The sequence below is a fragment of the Pavona decussata genome, unplaced genomic scaffold, assembly GCF_977016875.1.
Source record: "Pavona decussata unplaced genomic scaffold, jaPavDecu1.1 SCAFFOLD_186, whole genome shotgun sequence".
Lineage (NCBI taxonomy): Eukaryota > Metazoa > Cnidaria > Anthozoa > Scleractinia > Agariciidae > Pavona > Pavona decussata.
The window spans coordinates 282,492-297,500 of NW_028145595.1; the positions used below are offsets into that span (position 1 = coordinate 282,492).

At 39.6% G+C, this 15,009-nt stretch overlaps 3 protein-coding genes and 1 pseudogene across 4 annotated transcripts in view; all 4 read right to left on the reverse strand.

The window, feature by feature from the left end:
- LOC146462521 (uncharacterized) overlaps positions 1–6,279 on the reverse strand; it is a 31,545-nt pseudogene extending 25,266 nt beyond the window's left edge. The window contains exon 1 of the transcript XR_014857065.1: positions 3,994–6,279. The product of XR_014857065.1 is annotated as an uncharacterized LOC146462521 (transcript). The remainder of the gene's footprint in view (positions 1–3,993) is intronic.
- On the reverse strand, positions 536–2,629 carry LOC146462528 (uncharacterized). Its single transcript, XM_085085495.1, has one exon. It carries the CDS (start codon positions 2,357–2,359, stop codon positions 737–739), a length of 1,623 nt encoding a protein of 540 aa, XP_084941621.1. The 5' UTR covers positions 2,360–2,629; the 3' UTR covers positions 536–736.
- A 1,387-nt stretch (positions 6,280–7,666) lies between the features above and the next one.
- LOC146462529 (uncharacterized) overlaps positions 7,667–15,009 on the reverse strand; it is a 91,291-nt gene continuing 83,948 nt past the window's right edge. Inside the window, exon 2 of the mRNA XM_085085275.1 lies at positions 7,667–10,886. Within this exon, the coding sequence (XP_084941401.1) occupies positions 8,676–10,298 (1,623 nt within the window). The 5' untranslated portion in view covers positions 10,299–10,886 and the 3' untranslated portion in view covers positions 7,667–8,675. The remainder of the gene's footprint in view (positions 10,887–15,009) is intronic.
- On the reverse strand, positions 11,682–14,065 carry LOC146462530 (uncharacterized). Its single transcript, XM_085085493.1, has one exon. It carries the CDS (start codon positions 13,903–13,905, stop codon positions 12,292–12,294), a length of 1,614 nt encoding a protein of 537 aa, XP_084941619.1. The 5' UTR covers positions 13,906–14,065; the 3' UTR covers positions 11,682–12,291.

Consider the following 15,009-nt stretch of genomic DNA (forward strand, 5'->3'; position numbering starts at 1 on the left):
ACTTTATTGTGTTTCTCATGATCAACTTTTAGCTAATTACACTGGACTGCAAGTAGCGAAAGCTAATCGAGGCAGCCAGTGAAAGACAAAAGAAATATACAATATATTGAAAAGACATAAACTAAACTAAAGGAGATAAAGCAGTACAATATACTAAGAGATCGAAAGTAACGCATCGCATGAAATTGCTCCCTCGGTACCGATAATTAGATCCTTGCGAAAAAAAATAAAAATCCACTCTGGCAAACAATTATAGACTTTGGCAAACTCAGTAATTAACGATTAACTGTTTTCCCACTTGTTTACACGCCGTGGGAACATCGAGGCCTTTAAAATCTTTTTTAAAGTCTAAGAAGCCATAAGAAAATTAATCACAGCAAGGTTACATCTCCAGATATCTTCTGGTGTCGGATAATTATCGCTACTTAGCGGGATATCTGTAGTAGCATAGCAAATTGTTGAAAATAAGAAAATTAAAATTGCCGCCATTTTTGAAACTTTTCGGGTGCCCCGCGCTCACGCAGAGTTCGCGCATGCTTTTAGCGTTTTTCCGCTCTGAAGCTAAAAGACCTCGTATAGTTACCTTGAAATGCCATCTGTTACTGGAAAGTTAACTTAGGCGCGCACAATCATTGCCATTTTAATGAAATCGTTTTTTCTCAGGTCAGTCGTCTATTCCGCGCTCATCCTCGTTCCCGAGGTGGTTGCGTACTAATTGAAATGACTCGTAAGCATCTTAGCTGAATGGCATCTCGCAGTGGTCTTGAAATTTGTCTTTAAAACGTTCTTGTACAGTCGTTAAAAGACTGTCACTTGACCAAACGGAGATTATGGCCATATTTACCACTGCCACAATAATGTGCCTTCTCCATTGTTTCCCCCAGACGGCCATTATTGGCATGTTCTGATAGCGAGTTTCAATAGCTATAGAGACACTGGTGAAAAACCACTCAATAACAAGTGGAACTGAGGTGGTGATGGCAAATGACTGAAGGAGCTGAAGAGGAGAATTGTCACTTGTGTAAAAATATTGGTACAAATGCAGAAAGCCATTGACGGATATCACCGCACTTGATTCATATAACATTCCCATAATACAGATGTCAGCCGTAAGTCTTTCTCGACGAGGGGTACGAAACCCTCCCAAAGGAATTCTTCTCTTTTCCAAGGCTTGATTATAAAAATGGTCTATCAGAACCATGCTGCTGCGTTCAATGACTTCTGCAATCCCATGAATCACGCCGATCAGTGCAACGGACTCCAAACTCTCAAGATCCACTTGTAAAAGTCTAAGCACTATCGCTGACCCACAATACAGCGGGGCCAACAGCACAAAAGAAGTTCCCGGATGGCTGATTCGACACCATAACCGCTGAACACAAATACGTGATGCTCCTTTGAGGAAAACTGCGATGAGTGGTGCAAATATTGCGATTATAACTTTACCGTTTTTGTCTTGTCTGTTGTATGCTGGGTACATTAAGTTAGAAAAAAGATTTGCGGTAACAATTGTTAAAACACACGGAACAACGAACAATAATATTAACTTGAAGCGTATAATTCCAGGCCTGTTACAAAAATGTCTCGCGATGATGTAAATCTGTGAGGAGATAGATAAGAAATATATAATCCTGCAAGGAATTATCTGCAAAGCTTTAAACTTAAAGTTTCCGATCGAGATTCCGAAAACTTGCATAACAATTCTATAAGCAGAATCCAAACAAAAGGGGACGAGACAAAGAAGAAAAATTCTTAGTTTGAGACCTGATATTTGAAAAGATCGAAAGAACAATAGAACATTGAGAAAAAACAGCTGGTACATAAACCAGATGAAGAAGACTTTTGAAAGAGTTATCACCCACTGCAGCTTCATTGGAATCGAGTCCGCTTTGGATTGATCTTGACAACTGAGCAGTGTTTCATAGCTGAGGTAATAAACGAGAACAGAGACGATGCCAACGATCGAGGCACTTAACACGGATATGAAAAACCCAAAACACAATGAAGTGAACACTGTTTCAAAGATCGATGGTCTGAACTGTTTCCACGCCATTGCTGTATCCTCGCGTGTTTCCTGCGTTTCTTCATTGTCTTCTGTTGAACACGCATCTATAAGCCTTGCATTAAGACTGGTGGTCGATAGATAATCCATGGCAGTTGCTTCGCTGTTGCTGTATTCTTGATAAATAACTTCATCGACAGGTTGACAATACCACTCCTTGCCTGTGTCCTCCAGAGCGTTGTAGCCAAACAAGTCTGAGAGATTCTCGTCTTCGTTAAAATTATAGTGTTCGGCGACACTGCGAGTAAAGCTGTAGAGGATGTGCCCAAAGAGCTCTGCAATAGTGTGGGTAAACATTACTTGCTTTCAAACACTCTTCTTTTCAAATAATTTGCTATTTAATACAGACATTACGGTGCAACGTAGGAAGTTGAAACCCCAAACGAATTATAGATGATAATAGCGAAAGTTACAAATCTTGGCTTCCGTCCTGGAATAAACTGAAACAGGCATTACGGGAAAGTGACTTTAATTTTGTATTCTGTCTCTCTTGTCTTCTTCACAGATAGATTCAGTTGAAGCTTAATTTGAATGTTGATCGTTTTAGCACACTTTCAGTATTTTATATTTTTCATTTATGCTTCAGAACTTAATTAGACAAGTAGCACAAAGAACTTTGAGCAATCACATGAAAGCAGAAGTTGGACAAAACTTCCTGTTCCGCTGTTTATTATGCTCTACAAGATGGTTCTAACATTTTAGTCCGTGAAAATAATTTTAACTTCTAACCATTAAAATCTCCCAGAGAGGTACCTTATGGTGGTACTCCTCAATTTAAATATTTTTCAACTAAATGTTGGGATATATCCAATTTGAATTTCCACGCTGCTCGGAGAAGAAAAATAAATTTTTAAATTGGTTTAGGGAAGGGGTAATATCTTAATTAAAATGACGATTCTCTAGAAGTGGAAATCGAACTTTCTTTTTCGCCTTTTTCACGTGCCAAGTTTCCACTCGCGAGAAATAATTTTCGCGCGCGATCTCACACTGCGTTTCTCTCTCGAACATCCCCGCCTCAGGCATTTGAAAGTTTATCTTAAACCGCACGAGCCTCAACCGAGTGTTTCCATTTATAAGCGATTTTACGTTCAAGCTATGGTCAGGTTTTCCCGGCGAAAACACCTCTGCTTGTAGGTTACGACGAAATTAACATAGATGAAAGATAGATAGATAGTAGATAGATAGATCATTTACTTAAATATTAAGAATATTTAAAAATTCAGCACCATCAACTATTTAAAAACATATTAATAATAATAAAAAGGTTAATAAGCGATAATGAAAAACTGTTTTAAATTGGGGGAACGGAAGAATAAAAAAAACCCGATAAAAAATGAGTATAAGCAAGAGAGGATGATCCTCTCTTGGTATAAGATTGATTGCTATTTACATACGTTGCTATTGGCTCCGCAACACATGGGCGGAATAAAAGATTGTTGAAGCGTGCTTTGTAAAATCATGGCAGTTCATATATAGAAATTTCTTACGTCATCCTGTTTTCTCTGTAAATGATTTTTGGTGGATTTACTTTTTGCCCGTTTCCTCTCGTCCAACCGACCGATCCAGATTGTGGCCCTTTCCGAAAAAGTAAAAGGAAGGAATTGAGGAGAGAGAAATATCAATTTACAATACAAAATATATGTAAGAATTTTTTATTGTTTAATATTGTCTGAATACCTTGGGGCTTTTTAACGAAATTTAAGTTAATCAAATATATGATAATTTTCTTTCCAATTTCATTCCCAATTAACCGACCAGAAATTTTGTAACCACTGCAAAAGAAAGTGAACGCCTAAGATGCTCCCTGCCCATTTTTCTCTTTCTAGTACAAAAAAAAACCAACTTCAAATTAAAATCCAAATTTCATTAAGAGATACATATATAGCAATTAAATATACATTAAACGCGAAACAAACTACAAACTACAATACCTGAGATAAAGCTTTACACTACGGCTAATTTTTACAAAGTTCGTTTGGTCGACCAGTCCTGAGTTGTAGACAGATCAATGTGGCAACCTCTGCTGATATCAACTGCAGCGCTTAGCGTATATTCCCGGTCTGGTAGACCGATGTGGAAGGTATAAGCACAAACATGGAAAATTTACATCGGTTGCAGACAATTAAGCTATCCTAACAACTCTACAATCATATCAGATAGAAATGGTCACTTTTAATCTAGCAAGTGAACATTCCCTGCTATCCTGCAATCGTTTCCGATCACAGGGAAACCAAGCTTAACCGGCCGCGAATTTTGAACTCCACCAAACGGGCTGAAAGAACTCGTGCAGTTTGGAGATTTCTGCTATTGCTAGAAAGTTAACTTAGGCGCAAAAACTCATTGCCATTTTAATTTAAATCATTTTCTCTCAGGTCAGTCATCTATTCCGCGCTCATCCTCGTTCCCGAGGTTGTTGCGCATCAACTGAAATGACTCCTGAGCATCTTAGCTGAATGGCATCTCGCAGTGGTCTTGAAATTTGTCTTTAAAACGTTCTTGTACAGCCGTTAAAAGAGCGTAACTTGACCAAACGGAGATTAAAACCATATTAGCCACTGCCACGGTAACATGCCTTCTCCATTGTTTTCTCCAGACTGCCATTATTGGCATGTTCTGATAGCGAGTTTCAATGGCTATAGATACACTAGTGAAAAACCACTCAATAATAAGTGGAACTGAGGTGGTGATGGCAAATGACTGAAAGAGCTGAAGAGGAGAATTGTCACTTGTGTAAAAATACTGATATAAATGCAGAAAGCCGTTGACGGATATCACTGCACTTGATTCATATAACATGCTCATAATGCAGATGTCAGCCCCAAGTCGCTCTCGACGCGGTGTACGGAAACCTCCCAAAGGAATTCTTCTCTTTTCCAAGACTTGATTATAAAAATGGTCTATCAGAACGATGGTGCTACGTTCAATGACTTCTGCAATCCCATGAATCACTCCGATCAGTGCAACGGATTCCAAACTCTGAAGATCCACTTGTAAAAGTCTAAGCACTATCGCTGACCCACAATACAGCGAGGCCAACAGCACGAAAGAAGTTCCCGGATGGCTGATTCGGCACCATAACCGCTGAACACAAATACGTGATGCTCCTTTAAGTAAAACTCCGATGAGCGGTGAAAATATTGCAATTATAACTTTGCCGTTTTTGTCTTGTCTGTTGTACGCCGGGTAAATTAAGTAAGAAAACAGAGCAGCAGCAACATGTGTTAAAACAAAGGGACCAAAGAAAAGCAAAATTAACTTGAAGCGTAGAGTTCCCGGCCTTTGGCAAAAATGCCTGGCGATGACGTAAATCTGGGAACATGCAGACAAGTAAAAAAGCACTCGGCAAGGAATTTCTTCTCTACTAAAGTGTGCAATTGAGATTCCGAAAACTTGCATACCTATCCTATAAGCAGAATCTAAACAGTAGGGAATAAAACAAAGAAGAAAAATTTTTAGCTTGAGACCTGATATTTGAAACCATCGAAAGAAAAATAGGACATTAAGAAAAAACAGATGGTATTGAAAGCAGACGAAGAACACTTTTGAAAGGGTTATTACCCACTGCAGCTTAATTGAAATCGAATCCGCTTTGGATTGATCTTGACAACTGAGCAGTGTTTGATAGCCGAGGTAATAAACGGCGATAGAGACGATTCCAACGATTGAGGCACTCAACACGGATATGAAAACCCCCAAATACAATGAACTCAACACTGTTCGAAAGATCGACGGTCTGAGCTGTTTCCAAGCCATTGCTGTATCCTCGCGTGTTTCCTACGTTCTTCATTGTCTTCTGTTGAACACGCATCTATAAGTCTTGCATTAACACTGCTTCTCGGTAGATAATTCATGGCAGTTGCTTCGCTATTCCTGTACTCTTGGTAAATAACCTCATCGACGGGTTGACAATACCATTCTTTGCCAGTGTCCTCCAGAGCGTTGTAGCCAAACAAGTCTGTAAGATTCTCGTCTTCGTTAATGTTATAGTGTTCGGCGACATTGCGAGTGAAGCTGTAGAGGATGTGCGCAAAGAACTCTGCAATAGTGTGGGCAAACATATTTGACTATAAACTGACTTTCGTTATAATACCCCGTGATAAAAAGAAACGCTGAGGTTTAACGATGAGCGTTTATATACTCTCGGAGCTGAATTCCAAAAGAAAGACTGCAAAAGCTCTGAATAGTAAGAATTAAGTCGCGTTGTTACGCACGTGAAATCCTTTCGAGCTGTAGCAGTTAATAAGTATTCCCAAACTGGCTTCAGGTTTGTGTTGGAGTGGTATTAAATTTGTTTTCTTCAAGGACGGGCGCAGTTCAAACTTAGGTTTGAGAGTTAGTCGTTTAAGTGCTTCGTCGATCTTTCAGCTATGTTTTAACTTCCGTCACTACATGGTGCGAAACTGATAAAGGTCGAATAGTGGAGGTGAGAAAATTTATTAACAAGAGATATGGTGAAATTTAAGCGTTGCCGTTGCGTACCCCTTTGCGCAGACATTTTTTGATGAAATATATATTTTTTCTCCTAATCGACAATAGTTTACAGCCAAATTCGTTGTATCGCGCTGCGCGTTTTGCAAACTTCGAAGGGATTTTGGGTTTTTCTGTTTCGCCAATTATCTTATTGGGGAGGGGTTATGCAAATAACAACGCAACGCGCTCTTGCGATTCTTACGAGACGATGAAAAACAGAACTGAAAATGACTCGAAAATATCTAAGAAAATTGCGATTGAGAGTGGTATATTTGTTGAGGGAAGGATGGAGGGTGTCAGGTGTAAGCGCACTCATGGCAAATTTGCATCGGTTGAAAACAATTTGGTTCTAAGCTAAAGCGTGGCTTCTGTATATATATGATCATAACAATTCTGAAATCATATCAGATGGAAAAAAAACTTCTGCCATCGTACGCGATCGTCTGCGAGTATGATCACCTGATTCTATCTCCTGTGATTGAGACGCGAGAGTGCGATCATGATCCGATACCCAATCTCGTACCCAGACCCTTCGGGCTCTTTCGTCAGCAGTTTATCGCTTGGAGACCAACCGCTGACCAAACAGCTTAAAGACTCTGAGTAACTCTTAGCACCAGGTTGAACAGTTCAAAGTGTGACCAATTCCGATGTCCACAAAGTATGCAGGCAGCGCTTTAGCCAAAGGGGCTAAAAGATTTTGGACGGAAAAACGTTCTGCACAATTTTACTGCGCATATCCGTTCGCGGGCCCAAGTGAACTGAAAATGCTGCCGTTTGATTCTGTTGTCGTTGTTAAGCAGTGGCTTTTGTGGTAAAAATACATTCTATCATCTACATTTTGACTTATTTTATCGAATATGCTATAAAATCGGACCGGTCATTTTACCAACTTCGTGTAAGAACGAAAACTGGACTTGCGGTACCGCCAGGTTCCGGTACATGACTATAAACACAGCAAAGGGACACTTCTAGTAACTATGCTACCCGAGTTTCATTTTTATTTATAATTCTCTATGTTCCTCATTACAAGACAAATCGTATTCTAGTTGGCCTCAGCACAACTAAAATTGAAATAAAATTATATTTAAAAAGTTCAAGCTGGTCAACCGCTGGTCAACCTCTGCTCACTGGATGTATTTATTTATTTATTTATTTATTTATTTTTTCGTTTCTAAAACAAAATTGCACGACGAGTGAATGATGGCAAGAGTGCGATCACGGAAGGCTTTGTGAAACAAATTCAAAATCCCCGCTGAGCATAGTGACAGAAGGGATTATTTGGGAAGTTTTCGAAACTAGAGATATTTTTCCTGCCTTCAGTTGACCTATGCAGATAAATATTGTTACACATCAGTTGTGTAATTGACGTGAGCCTACAAGATAGATGTACATACACCGTGTCAAATCAAACTTTATTGTGTTTATCATGATCAACTTTTAGCTAATTACACTGGACTGCAAGTAGCAAAAGCTAATCGAGGCGGGCAGTGAAAGACAAAAGAAATATACAATATATTGAAGAGACATAAACTAAACGAAAGAAAATAAAGCTGTACAATATACCAAGAGATCGAAAGTAACGCATCGCATGAAATTGCTCCCTCGGTACCGATAATTAGATGCTTGCGAAAAAAAATAAAAATCCACTCTGGCAAACAATTATAGACTTTGGCAAACTCAGTAATTAACGATTAACTATTTTCCCACTTGTTTACACGCCGTGGGAACATCGAGGCCTTTAAAATCTTTTTTAAAGTCTAAGAAGCCATAAGAAAATTAATCACAGCAAGGTTACATCTGCAAATATCTTCTGGTGTCGGATAATTATCGCTACTTAGCGGGATATCTGCAGTAGCATAGTAAATTGTTGAAAATAAGAAAATTAAAATTGCCGCCATTTTTGAAACTGTTGGTGCCCCGCGCTCACGCAGAGTTCGCGCATGCTTTTAGCGTTTTTCCGCTCTGAAGCTAAAAGACCTCGTATAGTTACCTTGAAATGCCATCTGTTACTGGAAAGTTAACTTCGGCGCGCACAATCATTGCGATTTTAATGAAATCGTTTTTTCTCAGGTCAGTCGTCTATTCCGCGCTCATCCTCGTTCCCGAGGTTGTTGCGTACTAATTGAAATGACTCGTAAGCATCTTAGCTGAATGGCATCTCGCAGTGGTCTTGAAATTTGTCTTTAAAACGTTCTTGTACAGTCGTTAAAAGACTGTCACTTGACCAAACGGAGATTATGGCCATATTTACCACTGCCACAATAATGTGCCTTCTCCATTGTTTCCCCCAGACGGCCATTATTGGCATGTTCTGATAGCGAGTTTCAATAGCTATAGAGACACTGGTGAAAAACCACTCAATAACAAGTGGAACTGAGGTGGTGATGGCAAATGACTGAAGGAGCTGAAGAGGAGAATTGTCACTTGTGTAAAAATATTGATACAAATGCAGAAAGCCGTTGACGGATATCACCGCACTTGATTCATATAACATTCCCATAATACAGATGTCAGCCGTAAGTCTTTCTCGACGAGGGGTACGAAACCCTCCCAAAGGAATTCTTCTCTTTTCCAAAGCTTGATTATAAAAATGGTCTATCAGAACCATGCAGCTACGTTCAATGACTTCTGCAATCCCATGAATCACTCCGATCAGTGCAACGGATTCCAAACTCTCAAGATCCACTTGTAAAAGTCTAAGCACTATCGCTGACCCACAATACAGCGGGGCCAAAAGCACGAAAGAAGTTCCCGGATGGCTGATTCGACACCATAACCGCTGAACACAAATACGTGATGCTCCTTTGAGGAAAACTGCGATGAGTGGTGCAAATATCGCAATTATAACTTTACCGTTTTTGTCTTGTCTGTTGTATGCTGGGTACATTAAGTTAGAAAAAAGATTCGCGGTAACAATTGTTAAAACACAGGGAACAACGAACAATAAAATTAACTTGAAGCGTATAATTCCAGGCCTGTTACAAAAATGTCTCGCGATGATGTAAATCTGTGAGGAGATAGATAAGAAATATATAATCCTGCAAGGAATTATCTGCAAAGCTTTAAACTTAAAGTTTCCGATCGAGATTCCGAAAACTTGCATAACAATTCTATAAGCAGAATCCAAACAAAAGGGGACGAGACAAAGAAGAAAAATTCTTAGTTTGAGACCTGATATTTGAAAAGATCGAAAGAACAATAGAACATTGAGAAAAAACAGCTGGTACATAAACCAGATGAAGAAGACTTTTGAAAGAGTTATCACCCACTGCAGCTTCATTGGAATCGAGTCCGCTTTGGATTGATCTTGACAACTGAGCAGTGTTTCATAGCTGAGGTAATAAACGAGAACAGAGACGATGCCAACGATCGAGGCACTCAACACGGATATGAAAAACCCAAAACACAATGAAGTGAACACTGTTTCAAAGATCGATGGTCTGAGCTGTTTCCACGCCATTGTTGTATCCTCGCGTGTTTCCTGCGTTTCTTCGTTGTCTTCTGTTGAACACGCATCTATAAGCCTTGCATTAAGACTGGTGGTCGATAGATAATCCATGGCAGTTGCTTCGCTGTTGCTGTATTCTTGATAAATAACTTCATCGACAGGTTGAAAATACCACTCCTTGCCTGTGTCCTCCAGAGCGTTGTAGCCAAACAAGTCTGAGAGATTCTCGTCTTCGTTAAAATTATAGTGTTCGGCGACACTGCGAGTAAAGCTGTAGAGGATGTGCCCAAAGAGCTCTGCAATAGTGTGGGTAAACATTACTTGCTTTCAAACACTCTTCTTTTCAAATAATTTGCTATTTAATACAGACATTACGGTGCAACGTAGGAAGTTGAAACCCCAAACGAATTATAGATGATAATAGCGAAAGTTACAAATCTTGGCTTCCGTCCTGGAATAAACTGAAACAGGCATTACGGGAAAGTGACTTTAATTTTGTATTCTGTCTCTCTTGTCTTCTTCACAGATAGATTCAGTTGAAGCTTAATGTGAATGTTGATCGTTTAAGCACACTTTCAGTATTTTATATTTTTCCTTTATGTTTCAGAACTTAATTAGACAAGTAGCACAAAGAGCTTTGAACAATCACATGAAAGCTTTTGGACAAAACCTCTTGTTCCGCTGTTTAGTATGCTGAACAAGGTGGTTCTAACGTTTGAGTCTGTGGACGAGATCCTAAAGTGTGATCATTCAAATGAAAGCTACCGAGCAGTACTTTTCTGTGGTGCTGTTTATTATGCTGTACAAGGTGGTTCTAACTTTTTAGTCTGTGGAGTGAAATCCTAAAGTGTGACCCCTCAAATGAAAGCTACTGAGTAGTACTTTCCTGTGGTGCTGTTTATTATGCTGTACAAGGTGGTTCTTTTAACTTTTGACTCTGTGGATGAAATCCTAAAGTGTGACCCTTCAAATGAAAGCTACTGAGCAGTACTTTCCTGTGTTTCTGTTCATTATCCAGTACAACGTTGGTGTGAGTTTTACATCTGTTGTAAAGAAACCGTTACAATTATAATCGAAATCTATAACTAGATACCAGTATATAAATTCAATACAGATTAAACGGAGAATTAGTTACAAAAGATATATAGCTTCACACGCACAGCGGCTAGATCTTGTGGACCAGAACTGAGTTTTAATGAGATCAATGTGGCTACCTCTGGTCATAACAACTGCAGAACTTAGCCTTAAAATTCTTATAGTCGCAATTTTTTTTTAGACCGAGATGAAAGTCAGATCTAGAAGCGCCATCAGAGACTGTTGCGAAACCAATGAGCCGACCAGTGGGTGGTAATCCAGCCTAATTATTCCTTGCTCTCACGTAACGTAAGCTTGGTCTGCCTGTGTTCAAACGGGCAAAAAAAATATGGCGCGATGATCCTGAAATTAGTTAAGTACCGTCACATTAGCAGCGAAACGTGTTCAGATTGTACGCCTTTAAACGAAGCACGTTTCCCTTATAAATGTTTCTATTTGCGTTCTTTCCATTGCGTCTTTTTCATACATGTGTTACGCCCTGTTCTGTAATCCACGCAATATGGAAAAACACGCATAATTTTTTTATAATTACACATTAATCGAAACATGGAGCTCCGCGTTGTTGTTACGTTCATTATATCGTCAAGCCACTCATTTTCTGTCGCCTCTCAGACGCTTTATTGATCGCGTTTCGTCTGGCCAAGAATCGCTCACTAATCCTCATCATCCCAGATTAGGGATTAGACCACAACCATCTGCTATCTCTCTCGGTCTTTTTCTATTTTTCTCTCTTCGCCTCACGTAAGGCCCATCGATCTCTCTCAGTTATAGGATTCTACAGCTCTTACTCATGGTGTTTTTCACCTTCCGGCATTTCTTTTACCAAGGGGTGTCCATCTTGAGGCTTGATGTGCTATGAGTTCCTGGGGCATACTGCGAACGTGGCGGAGCCATCTGACACTGCCCTTCTTTGTCTTCCAAACTGGTCAACAATGCTCATAATAAACATGTTGGAACTTAATAAGTACAATGCGATACACTTCATTGTCTAAGTTTCTTCACTTGTTGCTATACTAAACATCTTTGGGCTCATTGTGAACGTAGCTAGAGGCGCAAACTCGTCGCCATTTCAATATAAAAATTCTTAAGGCCAAGACCAACGATGGAAAAATTCCTGAGTCCAACGAAATCATAGTCCCTCTCTCCCACCAACACCCTAAGCCGGGTTGAAACTGGCCATCTAAACTTATCAGGCGCTATAACGCTGCTGAGACCCTCAGCTAAATGGCATCTTGCAGTGATCTTGAAATCTGTCGATGAAACGTTGTTGTACTGCCGTTAAAAGATAGGCAGCTGACCAAAAAGAGATTATAACCATATTACCCACTGCCACGATAATGTGCCTTCTCCATTGTTTCCGCCAGACCGCCATTATTGGCATGTTCTGGTAGCGAGTTTCAATAGCTATAGAGACACTAGTGAAAAACCACTCAATAACAAGTGGAACTGAGGTGGTGATGGCAAATGACTGAAGGAGCTGAAGAGGAGAATTGTAACTTGTGTAAAAATACTGATATAAATGCAGAAAGCCATTCACGGATATCACCGCACTTGATTCATACAACATGCTTATAATACAGATGTCAGCCGTAAGTCTCTCTCGACGAGGGGTGCGGAAACCTCCCAAAGGAATTCTTCTCTTTTCCAAGGCTTGATTATAAAAATGGTCTATCAGAACCATGCTGCTACGTTCAATGACTTCTGCAATCCCATGAATCACTCCGATCAGTGCAACAGATTCTAAACTCTGAAGATCCACTTGTAAAAGTCTAAGTATTATCGCTGACCCACAATACAGCGGGACCAACAGCACGAAAGAAGTTCCCGGATGGCTGATTTGGCACCACGACCGCTGAACACAGATACGCGATGCTCCTTTGAGAAAAACTACGATGAGTGGTGCAAATATCGCAATTATAACTTTGCCGTTTTTTTCTTGTCTGTTGTACACTGGGTAAATTAAGTTAGAAAACAAAATCCCGGTAACAATTTTTAAAACACAGGGACCAAAGAAAAGCAAAATTAACTTGAAGCGTTTAATTCCAGGGTTTTGGCAAAAATGCCTGGCGATGATGTAAATCTGTGAACATTTAGACAAGTAAAAAAGCACAAGGCAAGGAATTTCTTCCCTAGTAAAGTTTGCGATTGAGATTCCGAAAACTTGCATACCTATCCTATAAGAAGAATCTAAACAGTAGGGAATAAAACAAAGAAGAAAAATTCTTAGCTTAAGACCTGATATTTGAAACGATCGAAAGAAAAATAGAACATTAAGAAAAAACAGATGGTATGAAAAGCAGGCGAAGAAGACTTTTGAAAGGGTTTTCACCCACTGCAGCTTAATTGGAATTGAGTTCTCTTTGGATTGATCTTGACAACTGAGCAGTGTTTGATAGCTGAGGTAATAAACAGCAATAGAGACGATACCAACGATTGAGGCACTCGACACGGACATGAAAAACCCAAAATAAAATGAACTCAACACTGTTCGAAAGATCGATGGTCTGAGCTGTTTCCACGCCATTGCTGTATCCTCGCGTGTTTCCTGTGTTTCTTCACTGTCTTCTGTTGAACACGCATCTATAAACCTCGCATTTACGCTGCTTCTTGGCAGATAATCCATGGCAGTTGCTTCGCGGTTGCTGTATTCTTGGTAAATAACTTCATCGACGGGTTGACAATACCATTCTTTGCCTGTGTCCTCCAGAGCGTTGTAGCCAAACAAGTCTGTAAGATTCTCGTCTTCGTTAATATTATAGTGTTCGGCGACATTGCGGGTGAAGCTGTAGAGGATGTGCCCAAAGAACTCTGCAATAGTGTGGGCAAACATATTTGACTATAAACTGACTTTCGTTATAATACCCCGTGATAAAAAGAAACGCTGAGGTTTAACGATGAGCGTTAATATACTCTCGGAGCTGAATTGCAAACTAAAGACTGCAAAAGCTCCCAATACTGAGAATTAAGTCGGGTTATTACGGACGTGAAATCCTTTCGACATGTAGCAGTTGATAAGTATTCCCAAACTGGCTTCAGGTTTGTGTTGGAGTAGTATTTAATTTGTCTTCTTCACGGACGGGCGCAGTTCAAACTTAGGTTGTTTAGTAATCGTTTAAGCGCTTTGTCAGTCTTTCAGTTATGTTTTAATTTCCGTCGCCACATGGTGCGAAACTGATCTAGGTCGAAACTTGGAGGTGAGAAATGTTATTAACAAGAGTTATAATGACGTCTATGCAGAACTGTTACTTACCTTAGAACACAGACATTTTTTGATTAAGTAATAATTTTTTTCTCCTAATCAACAATGGTTTATTTTGGGCCTTATTTCAAACATTCAGCCAAAAAGAGATGATACCGATGGTAACATTACTGCGTCCGGCAGAATCTGAAAGCTATATACATTAGGGAATATAGTATTTAAATAGAGCAGGAGTATAACGAAGGCATGCTATTTGTGAACTCGAAGGAAGACTGATAATCGTTTCAACTTAGTTTTGCGATCACAAACCAGGTTAATCGAACACAAAAGGGACACCCAAAAGAGTCCGTATAAACCGGGTGTCCTTAGTAAACGGGCTCTCAGAAAAAACGTCTCAAACACGTTTTTTTGTTATGTTTTTATCAATAAAAAGCTAACACTAAGGGCCTAGACAAACGAGGCAAACTGTATTAGTAACCTTTTGGTTGTCGATGACAAAAAGTTATCGATGTCAAAACATCTCGTATGTAAATCAAGTCATCGACTGCATATGGTGAAAGATAAAGTCCTCGACAACAAAGCAGTTTTCCTTTTCAAAATAAAAGCTTCTTTAGTTGTCGATCACAAACGCGGCAGTTTTGTTATCGACAACTTTCTCCCGTGTATGAGTAAGTCATCGATTACTAGAGTCTTCGTGCACGATGTACACATGCGCATTTACAAGCAAGTTTCCAG